Source organism: Phocoena sinus, chromosome 1, assembly GCF_008692025.1.
Source record: "Phocoena sinus isolate mPhoSin1 chromosome 1, mPhoSin1.pri, whole genome shotgun sequence".
Taxonomy (NCBI): domain Eukaryota; kingdom Metazoa; phylum Chordata; class Mammalia; order Artiodactyla; family Phocoenidae; genus Phocoena; species Phocoena sinus.
This window is the reverse complement of record NC_045763.1, coordinates 98,027,471-98,042,568: the sequence shown is the minus strand read 5'-3', so window position 1 is coordinate 98,042,568 and position 15,098 is coordinate 98,027,471. Positions and strand designations below refer to the sequence as shown.

At 59.0% G+C, this 15,098-nt stretch overlaps 1 protein-coding gene across 1 annotated transcript; it reads left to right on the top strand.

Moving 5' to 3' along the window:
* Positions 1-1,071: 1,071 nt before the first annotated feature.
* On the top strand, positions 1,072-10,550 carry ALX3 (ALX homeobox 3). The gene is made up of 4 exons (XM_032651153.1): positions 1,072-1,348; positions 6,535-6,851; positions 9,700-9,828; positions 10,242-10,550. The coding sequence occupies exons 1-4, from the start codon at positions 1,072-1,074 to the stop codon at positions 10,548-10,550; spliced, it is 1,032 nt and encodes a 343-aa protein (XP_032507044.1).
* Positions 10,551-15,098: the final 4,548 nt, after the last annotated feature.

Sequence of the window (15,098 nt, the reverse complement as noted above, 5' to 3'; positions counted from 1 at the left end):
GACCCAACTCTCAGGAGATGGAGCTCCTACCTTGGCCTCCTTCCAAGGTGGCAGGCCTGGGGCAGCAGAGCCCCAAGGTCTGAGCTGCAGACAGCCTCTCTCCAGTGGTTCCCCAGGCACTTCCAGATCATTTGCCCACTAAAAGGCATTCACTCCCTGCCTGTTGTTCAAACACAAAACCCTCTAGGTATTCCTCCACCTGCTCCTAAGGTAACCTCTGCTGGACTCTGTTCAGTCCTGAGCTGCCTCTGGGAGACCCCCTGTCTGCTCTGGCCCTGCCTCTGCTTCTGAAACCCACCGGGAATATACAGAAAGACTATGAGGATTGACTCTGTCCAACCTCCACAGTCAGATGAGGACACTAAGTGGCTAGTTCAAGGCTCCACAGCTAAGTAATGATCGTGCCCAGCTCCCAGCCCCCATTGCCAGATAAGAGCTGTTGCCACCCAACACTCCCAGTGACTCCTCTCCCCTCCTCTCCCCGAAACAAGAGCTCTCTAACGGAGGTGTTTTTGCTGGAGGCAAGTTTTTCCAACTCCCAGTAAGGAGAGTTAGATGAAGTCCCAGCCCAGCTCCTACCTGCTGCCTGGCCATTATCCCAGGCTAATGTCAGGAGACCAGGCCTAAAAGTATTTGTTGTGGGTGGAGGTGGTCTCTACCCCTGAACTGCCTCACCCCTCCAGGGTCAAGGGCCTCCAGGCCAGATATCAGGGCCAAGGGTGCTGCTCTAAACAAGGGACTCACCAAGATGGGCAGACAAAAAGGACCCTGCCCTCGAGAGGGGGTGGTTTCCTCCCCTTCTCCAACTGCTTCTGATACCGCGACTGGAGTGAATCAGGGGACTCCCGGGCTCCGAGGGGTTAACCCGCGCGGGGCCGCACGTGACGTGGATGGTTCCAGCATTAAGTCAGAGTGCGGCCCCCTCCCCTGTCCCCCGCCCCCCGCGGCGCGCGCCGCTCCCGGGGGCTCCGCGCCCCCGCGCCCAGGTCCCTCCCCCTTGGCGGGCGCTCACAGGCCGCGCGGGCAGCGCGAGCCCCGGAGCCCCCGGCGGCCTGTGTGCCCCGAGCCGGCATGGACCCGGAGAGCTGCGCGCCTTTCGGCGTGGGGCCCGGGCCTCGCCCCTACGCGGCCGCCGGGGATGAGCCTCCGGGCCCCCAGGGGACCCCGGCCGCCGCGCCTCACCTGCACCCTGCGCCACCCCGCGGCCCACGGCTGACCCGCTTTCCGGCCTGCGGGCCCCTGGAGCCCTACCTCCCGGAGCCGGCCAAGCCGCCCGCCAAGTACCTGCAGGACCTCGGCCCCAGCCCGGCGCTCAACGGCGGCCACTTCTACGAGGGCCCCGCGGAAGGTAAAGCGCGGCGCGGGGCGTAGCGCGCAGCCCCTACCAGCTCTCCGTCTTCCATCCCCGGGCCCGCAGGGGCCTCTCCGCTTCCCTCTCCCGCTCGCCTATTCTTAACTTTTTACCTCTCTCGCCCTTCGCCACGGCTCCCTCTGAAGCCGGACCGGTGCTGGTCCCGGCCGGGCGAAAGCCCGCGCGGTGCGGGAGGCAGAGCCACGCGTGCCTCTGGTGGCGGGAATGGGAGGCGGGAGGTCGAGAGAGGGTGGAGTGGCGACGGCCCGGGGCCCACTCGGGCCCGAAGGCGGCCGGCACCGGGAAAGAGAGATCGTGCTTGGCCGGAACTGACACCGACCCAGAAGCCCGGACCGGGCCCAGGGCCCGGGCGCCACACTTAACTCTTGGCCCGCATTCGGGGAGAGAAGCGCGGCTTTTGTGTCTGGCGCCCGCTGAGGGCCCTGAGGCTGGCCCCGACCTACAGTGGCCAAGCCGGGACTCAGCCGAGGGCTGCGGCCTGGCCTCCCCGGGAAAGGCGCTGCTGCCTGCGCCTTAGGCGCTCGGCGCAGTGGCCGCGGCTAGTGCCGCAGTGCCGGGGCCGTTCTCAATACGGAATAACTGTGTTCTTATTTCCCAGACTAACCTGGCCTCCCCGTCGTTATGCACGGCGATGGCCGCCCTTCTCGCAGTCTTGGCTTCCTCGCACTGGATCGTCACCGCGGGGCCGTCGGGAGCGGGCCTAACCCCTGGGTGCCTCCGGCTCCTGGGCCAGTGCCCTATTCACTAAGGCCAGTTGGACCGCTCCGTCTCCCAAGAACACGCCTGAACTCCGGGGCCTGGCGGGCGGGTTCTCAACCCCGCCGCCGCCCGCTGCACCGGCTGACCTGTGGAAATGTCGGTGCCCGCGCCCGCCTCATCTTTGCTGCCGCATCCCGCAGCTTAGGCCCAGAGCTGGATCCTCCGAGATCGGCTGCAACCCGCCTCCGCCCCGCTGGCGCCTCGCGGGCCTCCTCGGAGAGGCCAGGCAGCTCGGGCCTTCGCCCAGTCGGGGCGGTGGGAATGTGTAGGGGAGGGCTGGGAGGTGTGTGGGGGTCAGCGGAGGAAATGAGCGAGTCCGCGGAGCTTCGTGTCTGTGCCCTTTGAAAGAGGCTCTCCTGATAAAAACCACAGTTGGGACTTAATGAGAAGCAGTTGGCCTGGCTCCTCTGATCCCAGACAGACGGCGGCGGCCGCGCAGCGCCGTGAGCACCGCCGGGGACAGGTACCCGGCCTGGCTTGGTGCGCCGCGTCCGGCAGGACCCACCCTGCAGGTCCGAGTCCCTGCTGGGCGCGACGGATCCCGCACGGACCGCCAGGATCGCAACCGGCCCCGGCCCCAGCGCCGAGCAAACTACGGAGAGCGCTGGAGCAGAACGAGCGGACGGGGAGGAATCTAGCGACGGCGAGGGTGTTCACAACGAAATGCGTGGAAAGAAAACCAAAAAGTGTAAACAACCACCAAAAAGAGGGAAAAGGAAATTGGACAAAACAACAGAGGAGAGAGGAACGGAGGAGAGCTAAAACGCGGTCGGCGAACTGGGCAGAACGGAAAGGAATAAATGAACGAATGAAAAAAAGAAAGCAAGGGGAGGATCGAACGAAGCGGGTAAATGGAGAAGGAGGGAACGGAGGAAGAGAGAAGCAGCAGACAATACGAAAGAAAAAGAGGACATCCTAAAAGAGTAGAAAATAGCAAAATGGGAACAAGTGGGAGAAGGAAATGAACGATTCCAGCTGAGCAGAGGACAGACCAAACGAAAAGGAGGTGCGGCGGGTGCGAGCCGAGTCTGGGTAGAGACCCCGGCCGCCACTGGATTCCTCGGTGCCCTGGCCTCCCCAGTGCCCTGGCCTGAACTCGGCAGGCGGGCGGGTGGCCTGCGTCCCTGTGGCAGAGCTGGGCTGCTAGGGAGGGACAGCCCCGAGGACTGGGGCCGCGCGGTCTGCTTGGTGGGAAATGTTGGTCAAAGGGGGAACCCGCTTAATTTCTTGGCTTTTAAAATAACGAGCTCCGAGCGTTTCCAGTTCAGACCAGTGAGCGCGCAGCTGCGCCCATCTGCTGCGCGATCCTTGCGAGGCCGGGCAATTGCGCGCTCGAGAGCCTGGCACGGCGCTCCTCTCCAGCCCTTGGCCGCCCTGTGCGGAGAGCGCCCAGCCCTGGTCTGCACCGCGGTCGCGTCCTGGCGGCGCCAGCCATCTTCGCGCCCTCAGCGCGTGGCTGCTCAGAGGGACGGAGAAGTGCCTGGCTGTTCCTTCCTGCTCTGCCGGGGTCTGTCCCCTAGCTTGGCTTCTTGATCTCGGAACGCGCCCGCCGCCGCTGAGGCCCTGAGCCGGATAACCAGGCTGACCGCGGTCTCCGGGCCGGCCGCGGACTTCGAGAAGAGTCCTCAGCCGTTGGCCCCCGCTGAGGCCTCTAGGGCAAGGCTGGGAACCTCGAGGGAGAGCACCAAGGCCCCACTGGGGGTTTACAAACGGCGTGTAGGTCCACACCAGCTTCGGATATTCAGCCGGAGCAGCGGAAGCCCAGGCTTCAGAGCGCTCTGCGGGTCGCTTGGGGAAGGGCGCGCGCGGAGCAAGGCTGCCGCGAAAGCTGAAAGCCGGATGGCTGGTCCTGCGGCGTCGATGGACGCCATCCATGGGGCCAGTGGGGCTCCCGGTAGGCAGCCCGAGCCGTGCGGCTCCCGAGCTGCCAAGGCTTCGAGGCAGCCGCTAGTAGGGGCTCTGGCAGCCCCCCGCGTGGGAGAGTGCCCGGGGTGTGAGAGCCCAGTCAGGGACAGAGCTCTGCTGGTTCTTGTCTTTCAGGCCCAACAGACTGCTGCTGTGGTTCTGCGGTTGTGCAGGCCACGGACACCCCAGTGCTGAGCTCCAAGGCTTCCTGTCTCCAACGGGAGCACTACCCTCTTAATCAGCCAGTGTCCCCACCAGGTGCAAGTGACTCCTGTACAGAGCCTGTGCACGTCTTAAACATGCACCGGGTTCACAGTGCACCTTTCCCCTGATGAGCTTAGATTCAAGCTGCGGGCTTCTGTTCCAGCTCTGCCTTTCTTTGATCGCTGCCCTTCACTTAGCCCACCTCCATCTCTTTCCTCTTCCGGGCCTTGCTCCTCGGGAGGCCGCTTGGTGTTCTATGAGGCGTGCCCCTGTCTCCAAAGTGCGGGACTGCTGCCCTTACACTGGAGTCCTCCAGGCGGATGGAGGTTCCAGGACAACGGCAATGAAAAGGGAAGAAGTTCTGTGGTCCTCTGAGAGGGCTGCAGAATGGGCAGTCCTGGGAGGTCACGTCCCAGGAGGCCAGCAGGCTTGGCTCTGTTTTTGGATAGCTATTCTGAGACGGCCTGCTGCATTTTCATCCTTTACCCTGGTAGCTAGGTGGCTTAAGGTCAAGAGGGCAAGTCCCAGAGCTCCAGGTCTGATCACTTCCAATCTGGGCAGATCCTATTGAGATAGTCACTGAGGGCCCAAGAGGCAGATGAGCCAGCCCCAGAGCTTTGGGGAGCCCTCTGCAGTGACATCAGTGCTCCTCTGACCCCGTCCCTGAGCCACCCTTGCCCTTTTCCGCCTGGAGTCCAGCTGTCCCTCCCTCTGAATCCAAGATACCGAGAACCCTCCCTCTCAGGCCTGCTGTGTGCACAGTGCCCCCTCCCAGTCTCCCTGGTCTTCCAGACCATTTAAAATTATTTGGTTTAACTTCCATTGAGTTCTCCTTCCTCAGGTCCTACCAGGTGGAACTACCCCAGAACCAAAATGTGTTGCCCAGGAATAGAAGTCAGGGACTGAAGCATTTTCCCCACCTATGCTCCACCTGAATTATGAAAGAAGCCTGGTGTCTGGGCTGTCACTATGCACTGGCCTGAGAGCAGACACTACCTGACTCTCCCCGGCCTCCAGGACACACTCATGAAGCGTAGCTTATTTCACGGCCTGGGTGGTCCTGGGAGGTCACCCACCACCTTCCAGCTGGGGGGGGGGGGGCCTTGCCCAACTTGTCCTCCACAGTCAGACAGGGACTCGTCAGACCCAGAACCCCAGAGCCCATCTCTCCAGTTCTATCCCCACCCCCGCCCCCCACCCCCCAAGCTGTGATCCCAACACTAAGTCCTGGGAAAGAAACTGCCTCTTGGTGCCAGCTCACTGGGCCTCCTGGGGGCCAGGCCCCCACTGGGGATGGACCTGGGGCCAGGGAAGAGGCTGTGTGAATCAGTGGGGCATCTTTGTGGCGCTGCTTCTGCCATTCCAGAGGACTGTTAAGAAGAGATTTCATGGCGACGCTGCTGGGGGTCCTTGCCAGAGGGAGAGGGCGGGGTGATCAGGGTGACCTATTTTTCACCATGCCCCAGTTATGGTAGAGCTCCATCAAGTTTCCTGAGTGAGGGCTAGCACGTCAGAGTGGGGCTGCTTGTTAATCGTGGGCAATGGGGGAGCCGTCAGAAACTCCTGCGGAGGGGAGGGGCAGACGATGACAAGAATGATGGGCTATGGAACTGTGCCCGGTTTCCACTGTCCCCTACCTCTCCTTTTCCGAGCATAGCCTGTCTCTGTCTCCTGCTCTCTAATGCTGGAGCTTAAGTCCTTGCCCAAACATCAGTATTTTCAGAGGAATTTGACAATCCTTCTTGAAGCTTCTTTGCCCCATCTTGCCTTTCATACCCCACGGCAGGGGGATTTGACATTGTCCTGAGACTTGGGGTTCAGAGAATAAGGCCCAGCCAGATCGGCCAAAGGTGGTCTGAGCATCCCTGTCCCTATCCAGTCCTGGAGCAGAGGCATGGGCATGGGAGCCAAGGCCTGCAGAGTCAGGGTCAAGGAGGCCACCCCCACTTCCCGCCCCCGTGCTAGGCCCTGCCATGGCATCCATCCTGGTACCTCCACACCCTGTGGGACGCGCCACCACAGACTACTTCCCCGAAATGAACCCCCCTCCGTCCCCAGCAGATCCACCCAGACCACAGAGCACATGGCTCCCCAGGGCCCCCTCCCCAGCTGGAGGCTCAGCAGGCAGGCCTCCGAATGCCAGGCTCCCTTGAAGGGTGGCTGCCAGGAGGACGGGAGGAAAAAGGAAGGGGGAGGCGGGGACTGAAGCGTCAACGTTCTTCCCCCTCCCTCTATTCCACCCACAAAACCCCCCGGTTCGGTTTCCATCCTCCTTTTTGTGTTTTCCATTGCAGCTGAGGAGAAGGCCTCCAAAGCTGCCAGCTTCCCCCAGCTGCCCTTGGACTGCCGAGGGGGCCCCCGAGACGGGCCCTCTAACTTGCCAGGCTCCCCAGGCCCCTGCTTGGCCAGCCTGCGTGTCCCTCTGTCCCCGGGACTCCCTGACTCCATGGAGTTGGCCAAGAACAAGAGCAAGAAGCGCCGTAACCGCACGACCTTCAGCACGTTCCAGCTGGAGGAGCTGGAGAAAGTCTTCCAGAAAACCCACTACCCTGATGTGTATGCCCGGGAGCAGCTGGCTCTGCGCACGGACCTCACCGAGGCCCGGGTACAGGTGAGGGCACCCCGGCCACAGGACTCTCTGGCTGCCTCAACCATCCAGACCATAAGCCGGGCCACGGAGGGGCTGGGAGAGGTGGACGCTGGCACCACACAGAGTCGGCCTGCCCCCGTCGGCCCTCCTGGGCTCCCCTCCACGCCCTGCTCTGTTGCAGCCACAGGCTTGCGGCCCAAGTTGAGGCTCCTGCATGGGATGGGGGTGACGGGCTCCTGGAGTCAAAAGACCTGTATGGGAGTCCTAACTCTGCCACTTCTAGCTGACCAGGTGACTTGGGGCATGTCACTGAATCTCTGTCTTGGTTTCCCAATTTAAGAAAAGGGAATGATAGTACTACCTACATAAGGAGTATCTTTGAGGATCACAGATGTGTGCATTTTGGAAGACGTGAAATGTTAAAACACGAATCCGGGCTTCTCCCAAGGTAGCTGCCCAGAGTGGGGAGGGTCCCTGCTGGGGGGGGGGGGTGGTCTCAGGATCGGTGATGCTTAAAGCCATCCTGAACCAGTGACCTCAGTCCTGCCAACTCCCAGACTGTGGTTGGGAGAGCCTGTCTGGGAGCCCCTGCCCACAACAAACTCTTCCCCAACAGAAATCAGGCCCCGGGGCGGGATGGGGCTGTTGCCAGCTTCACTAGGGTGGAGCCCAGCCTGTGTGGACGGGGTGGGAGGATGGAGGAATGCTGGGAAAGGACGAAGGGAAGGGAATCCATGTCCAAGGCATGCTGGAAGCGAGCAAGAACATGAAGGTGGCGGACAGGAGGTGGGGATGGAAAAGGAGGCTTCAGTAAGAGTCTGGCCCAAGAGGAAGATGGTCACTGCTGCCTTGCTCTGAACCTGCTCGATATGCAGCAGGCTCCCTGATGCCAAACAAGAGGCACCGGGAGAAGGCTTGGGTCTGGGCCTCTTGGGAAAGGTGAGGAGGTGACCTCTAAGCAGAGGACGGTCCCTCTCCTGGCAGAGGAGACACAATCTGGGTGGGGCCCCTCCAGCGGCTCCGAGGGCACTGGGGCAGGGGCCAGCTCTGGCAGAATATGGGAACCAGCAGTCAGTCTATAAAGAGGCCAGCTGCGGCCTAGCAGAGAAGGCCCTACAGCTGGATTCAACATAGGATCAGAGGGAGTTGGGCTGTTTCCCCTTCTCTGCTGGGTCTTCCTGCTTCCGTGTTCCTACCAGGTGGAACCCAAACCAGACTTCCAGAACTGTTCCCCCGGGCTCCTCAGGGCCTGGGGCCATCAGGGTAAGAGGCCCAGCATTCAAGGTAACCCCAGACCACATAAGCCGTAGAATTCCAAATGTCACCTATCCAGACACCCCAGCAGGCCTTAGTGGGGGTGGGGGGACTCTGAATAGCTGCCCCGGTGCAACTGCTTTGGGGAAGCGAAGCACACTTCCCCCACTGCTCTTCTAGGCCTTTTCAACCCTAAAAGCGTGGAGGCGTGGCCACAAGGCCCCCCAGACCTAGTCTAGAAGCTTCAGTGATGACTGAGGCCCAAGAGTAGGGATGCTTGGCAGACGCGTGACACCACGCATGGACCTCAGCCCGTTGGGAGGAATAAGGGGACCACACACGGGACAGTGCAGGGGGCAGGTTCAGAGCGAGGAGGGGAGAGCGGGGTGGTGACAGGGAAGAATTCCCAGAAAAGTGATCAGCAACTCCAGGCTCTTTCATCTCCTGCAGGGAAGGGAGAGTAGGGAAAGGAGAGGCAGTTGTGGGTCCTTCCTCAGCCTTGCCCCAGGCCTGCTCTGGGATCCTGCCTGCATGAGAGGCGGTGTGGGGAGTGAGGGACTCAGGTAGGGTTACTTTTACACACTCGCAGCTTCTTTTGTTGTGGCTCCCAGCTAAATCCCTGGAAAGCAGGAGGATTTTGGGGGTTTGGTTTGGTTTTGATATTGCCAATGTCTAGCCTAGAGCCTGACACATAAAAGTTTATTAAATGATAGAAATACACAATATGTGCACCAACACACATAGGGCACACACCAGATGACAAATCCACCCCAGATATGCGCACAGCACACAGGTATGCCACCCCACCCGCCAAGAGCTCACAAATGAATGGGAAAGACGGATTCCAAACCAGATAATGGTAGTGGGATGTGGTAAGTATAATGAGAGCAAAGCTTGCGTATTTAGGAAGTCCAGTGGAGGATATCCAGCTCAGTTGTATGTGTGTGGTGGGGATGGGTAGCGCAGGCAGGGAAAACGTGGGCAAAGGCAGGAGGAGTAAGAGAGCAGTGTTTTAAAGGCGAGCTGGGGTGAGAGGCAGCTAAGAAGAACTGAGTGTTGTTGCCTGACAGGAGATGAGGCTGTGGGGACGGGCAGGGGTCAGTGCCAAGGGGCCTTGTGAAGGAGCTGGGCTCTCGGCCGAGGTCTCCAGGGAGCCTCTGAGAGTTTAAGCAGAAGCAGGACCCAAACAGAAATATCTTTAAGATTTCTCAGATGCAGTAAGGTGGGAACACTGGGAAAGAGATGAGGCAGGGGGGCTAGACACCCAGCATATGTGTACTGGTCCAGGGCCTCTGAGGCCACGGACCCCAACGATACCCTTACCAGACACAGCCAGGCTGGAGAACCAGAGAGTGACTCAGCACGGGAGCGGGGGAGGGCCTATGGGGCCAATAAACCCGCTCTGGGCTTGGGCCTCTCTTAGGCCCCATCCCAGCTCCCTCGCTGGCCCTGAGGATGATGTGAATTTATAAGCTCCTGCAACTCAAGATCCTCCAGCCTGGAGCCAGCTCCCCACCACCCCACAAGAGAATGCAACCATCAACTGTCTCCCCAGTGGGCTCCACGCCTCAGGGCTGCTTTATCACCCCCTCAACCTCTCCCAACCTGCCCCCAGGTCTGGTTTCAGAACCGCAGAGCCAAGTGGCGGAAGCGTGAGCGTTATGGGAAGATCCAGGAGGGGCGGAACCCCTTCACGTCTGCCTATGACATCTCCATGCTGCCCCGAACCGACAGCCATCCCCAGGTGAGACCCCTCCCCACCCAGACTCGGGGCCTGGCAATTCCATGGGGAAGCCAGCAAGAGTGTGAACTGTGGTCCCAGGGAGACCTGGAGCAGCATTAGGGCTCCAAGTGATGGTGGGTAAATCACTTCTTCCTCTGCAAAATGGGCTCTTACCAGTCTCATGAATGGTGTATGCAGAGCAGTTGGTACAAAGGAATCACCAGAGGAAATCTCATTTTGAGATGTAATGGCAGGGGCCTTCTGAGATGCCACTGCAAGTGTTGGGGGCAGGAGGGAGCAGATTCTAGACCTGGACCAAGTGGAGTTTTCTTGTAAAGTTTCCGGAGCCGTAAGGGCAAAGAGAGAGTCCCTAGGTAAGGAGGGCCCCCCAGGCTCCTGATTCATGGGTTTTCTTTTTCCTTCTCTCTTTTCAGCTGCAGAACTCCCTGTGGCCCAGTCCAGGGTCTGGGAGCCCCAGGGGGCCCTGCCTCATGTCTCCAGAGGGCATCCCCTCCCCATGCATGTCTCCATACTCCCACTCTCATGGGAATGTGGCTGGCTTCATGGGGGTACCAGCCTCTCCTGGAGCCCACCCTGGCATCTACTCCATCCATGGCTTTTCCCCTGCCCTAGGGGGCCCCAGCTTTGAGCCCTCCCCGGATGGCGACTATAAGTCTCCAAGCCTCATCTCACTCAGGGTGAAGTCCAAGGAGCCACCCAGCCTGCTGAACTGGACCACATGATCTGTCACGTGGACATGCAGACTGAGCTGCCCAACCCCGTTTCTGTTTCCAGCTGCTCCCACCCCACCCCGGCCTGGATGCCAGAGAGGACACACCTCTGCCTCCAAGGCCCAGATGGTTCCTGGAGGCCCCGGCAGAGCAGCTGGGACCCTCAGGCTTCCGCAGGGAACAAGCTACAGAATCTTTTCTGTTAGAATAAGGTGAGGCTGCCCAGGAGAAAAGGGGCTTCAAAGCAGGTAGGACTCTTCCTACCACACACTGGGTCCCCTCCCCCAAACCCTGGGCCAGAGGGAAAAAGATACTGCCCTGCTTCCTTCAGACTTTGTCTGAGTTTAACTGTCATCCCTCCAGCTGAAACAACTTAACTGGCACTTCATTCAGGGAATGCAGGAAAATGGGAGGACGAAACAGGTTGAACTGGGCGGCGCTCCCTGCCTCTTAGGGGAAACCAGTCTTGTATGACAGCCTAGGGCCGGCCTCACTTCCCCCTCCCACCACAAGGGGGCGTGCACCCAGCATCTAGCGCTGACAAGGGCCTGTAAACTGGAGGTCAGTGTAAAAGGTACCCCTTCTCCCCTGCTCAGCCATCTCTACTCTTGTCCTGCAACATGTGCCCCCTCCTGCAACATGCTATGGAGTCCTCTTACCCCTCCAAGGGGCAGAAACTCCACCAGAAATCACCAAATATTTGGATTCTCTTCCATGAGATCAGGCCAGAGCAATGCCATAGAAACCTTAGGCTCCCTTGGTTTACTCACTGGCTGTTGGTAAGAATAAAACAGATTTCCACAGACTCAACCCCTGAGATTCCAAACCCCACTTTTGTAAAGGTACTTTTGTAAAAAATGTGCTGCCCAGCATAATAATAAAGGTGGCAGTATTTTTTATACCAGGTGATTGTGTATCCTCAGGGTTTGGCACTTGGTTGCTCTAAGGCTGGTCTGTGCCCAGGGTCCAAGCAGGGATCCTAGAGGCTAGGGGAAGATGCGCCTGCGGCCGGCCCTCAGTGTGTGCCACGCCTGGCTCTGTCACCTGCTCGGGGTCCCTGTGGCTTCGGCTGGTACAAGGAGGAAGGGGGAAAAGCCCGGCTCTAGGGTTGCTGGGCTCATCTGGAAGGGAAAATGTGGCATGGGAAGGGGAGTGAGAGAGCTGAAATAAGATTGTGGCTGAACGGACACTGGAGGGGAGATGGAACGGAAGTCCGGGGAGCTCACCGAGGGTCCTGAGCTCCCGTAGGCTGGGACCCCAGAGTAGTGGGGGTGTGGCCATTCCCTGCTCCCAGACGCCCAGGAGCATGTCTGAGCTGTAGGGCAGAGACGAAAGCCAGGACTCTTTCTTGTGGTTTGAGAGTATTACCCATTCTATCCTTCATCCCCGCTTTCTGCCTTATCTTCCTGGAAGGCAGGAAAAAAGCAGGCCTGGCCCTCCCACCCTCCCAGTAAACACAACCACATTGCTCAGAGCAGCTCAGCCTCAGCTAGCAGCCCAGCTCCCCCGACCCCAGGCCTCCTCCTCCAGGCCCAGAGAAACCCAAGCACACAGAGATTCCAGTGGCCAGGGCCGTGCTTCTTCCCAAGGAGAGTGCAAATCCATCAGATCGGATTTGCCGGCCAAGACAGTGACTGTGACAAGGCCCAAGCATCACCCAGAGGAAACCAGTGTCCCCCTTCTCTTCCCTTCCCTTCATTTGAGGGCCTGGCTTCTGAGGTCCAGGTGCGAGCCCCATGTGCATCAGGAAGGGAAGAGTCTGGGCAGTAAGCAGAGGCAGCCCCAGCTACTGCTGAACAGGACCACCTTCGCCCAGCTGGGCAATAATGAACTGGGGTACAAACCCACACTTCTAATTCCAGGGCTAAGAGAACTGCACTAGAAGTTTCTTCACCCAAGGAGTGGCCAGCAAAATTTTGGACTTTTTGTCTCACAAAAGTTAAGAGAGATGCAGAGAGAAAGATTAGTTTGTTCTACAAATACTGAGTGCCCGCTTGTGCTGGGTGCCAGAGATAGAGTGATGGTCAAGAAAAACCATGATTCCCTCTCTCACAGCTTAGAAAGAGGGAAGAGGAAAGAATCTGTGAAAGCAAAGGAAGCAGAAGTGGGGAAGACAGGCAAGAGAAGGAACTAAAGTTGAGTCAGAGATCAATGCAGCAACGGCAGGAGAGGCAGGCAGAGGCCAGAGCGGGCCCTGTGCGGGAGGGAGGCCCTGGTGGGGGAGGGCACAGGGAGGCCAGAGACCAGCTACTGGCTCCCATCCAGGGGCATCTGCCCACAGCTCATATTTTTCTGTCTAGTGACAGCTAAATGAAGAGAAAGCTAACTTTACAACCGCCCACTTCACACATAATGAATATGAATGGGCATCCCGGAGCCTGTTCCCTAGGATTATCTGTGAGTTGACGGGTTCTCCCACTGACTGGGCCATCCCAGCCAGCCTGTCCCCTGGCTGGGACTCAGGCAGCCCTTCCACCTGCTTCCCATTAGCCGTCCTTCCATCTTCCCCTCCTCCTCCACACCCTAGGCGTCTCACCCCTAAGACAGCCCCCAGGTCTCCAGACGCCCCTGCCCCCATGGCCTCACTCCAGAGGCAACCTCAGCCCTCAGCCTAGGCCCGATGTTTTCCCAAGGCCAGGCTGGGGCTCTGGTCGGCCCCTCTGAAAAAGAAAAGGGAAGTGGCCCCACTTGGAATCTCAACCTAAGAGAGGTGCTAGGCTCCGTCTCCCTTTGCTAAGGTTCCTCTCTGCTCCCGTGAGGCCCACCCAGAGAAGCCCTAAATCTCGGTCCTGGCAGGGGCCCGGACACCAGGCCCAGAGAGGAGGGCCCTAGCCAGATCGCCCTTCAGTCCCAGCTTCTAGCCTCAGTCCAGCATCAGGAAATGCTTCTCATCAGAGGCATTCAGTCTTCATCCCCGGCCTCCCCCAGTCCTTTACACATCAACCTGAAGTACAACCCCGAAGTGCAGACCCTCTGCAGCCACAGACGGGAACAGAGCCCAGTATCCCCAGGAACCGGGCATTTCCTGTATCCGGCAAAGGGAGAACATACCTCACCCCTGCTCCCGCCTTGGCCACGGGCTCATCCCAGCATGAGCACAAAGCGTCCGCTCTTGGAGCCCTTGTTCCTGATCCTGGAGCACCCTTGCCTTCCCCTCAACAACTGCAGCCTCCCCTCGCCTTGTCCCTTCTCCAGTAGGTGGGCACCAGCTGGGAGCAATGGGTCCTGTGGCGCCCTGAAGATGTCTGTCTCAGTACCTAGCATACTACTGCTCTTACTTGCTTTTACGGCCAGCTCCCCATCAACTGTGAGCTTGTCAAGGAAAGTAAGAGTGTGGTGTCCTATTCACCTGGACACTCAGGGCACCCAGAACAGGGACCGCCAGAACAGGCCTCCAAGGTATGATGGCAGGGCTGATGCTCCAGAGGTACTTCTGTACAAAGAGCAGGCTTCAAACAGCCCATCTGCCCAGAGCACACTCTGTGGCGATGGTAAGGCAGCTCCCCTCCTGGGCCAGCCCCTGGGCCCACATATGCAGGATCCACCTGCCCAAGCTTTACAGCCCCTGCAGCTTTGATATTGTGTGTTCTTTCTGCACAGATTTATATAGAGATATTTACAGACATTTGCAAACCAAGAGAGAAAATGGCACCTCTAGTTAAGGTGAAGCTTCAGAGAAGCTTCAGAGGAGAGATTTGGGGAAATCAAAAAATGGGAAGGAGGTCAAAGCCTCAGCCAGACGGCTTCAGTAAACCAGGCTGCGTGGTCAAACAAGAATGTGAAAATCCAACTTACTCAAACCGCCACCTCAAGATGCGTACTTCCCATTGACCCTAGTAAGAAACAGCAGAGAATCCACTGTGCACACAGAAATTGTGTCAAAGTCCCTTGTCCTGTGCAAGTTACTTTGCGGCAAAGGCCAATCACAGGGACTTCCCATCTCCTAGGCCGTGTGACTTACATACGGACACACTGCTGGCTCCTACCCGGCTGCTCATAATCACACTGGTGCATAAAGGCCTGTCCTAGAAGCCCAGCTCAGGGCCTGGACTGAGGCTCGGTGGACACGTACTGAACGGAAGAGCCAACAAAGGGGAGATTTCCCCCAGAATACGTTTCTTTTGTTAGTCAAGACCCCTTGGAGACTTAAAACCCCCTACAGGTGGCCTACAGGTAAGATAAGGGAACTTGAAGCAATTCCTAAAAGGGAACACTCCTTTTCTCAGCATCAGAATGGTAAGATCCTCAGAAGCAGAGCGTCAAGATCGAGCAAGGCGGAGGCAGACACGTCCAGGGATCTGAAGGCCGGACGCAGGCTCCAGAAGCCTCAAACTGACACCAACCACAAAGGTGTTTGCTTCTCCCTCAGCCACGCGGGCTCCTGGGCCTCCCGACACTCCCTTTCCCGGGACTCCTGATGGTCTGCTTCCCCGGGCTCTGGGCACTTAAGCTTCCTCTCAGTTCCCATCTACCCCAGTGAGGGTCCAGCACAGTCGACCCCCTCTCTGACCTGGCCCCTCCCTCCCTAATACTGAAATTGGTTTGGCTGAGTCCAGCTCA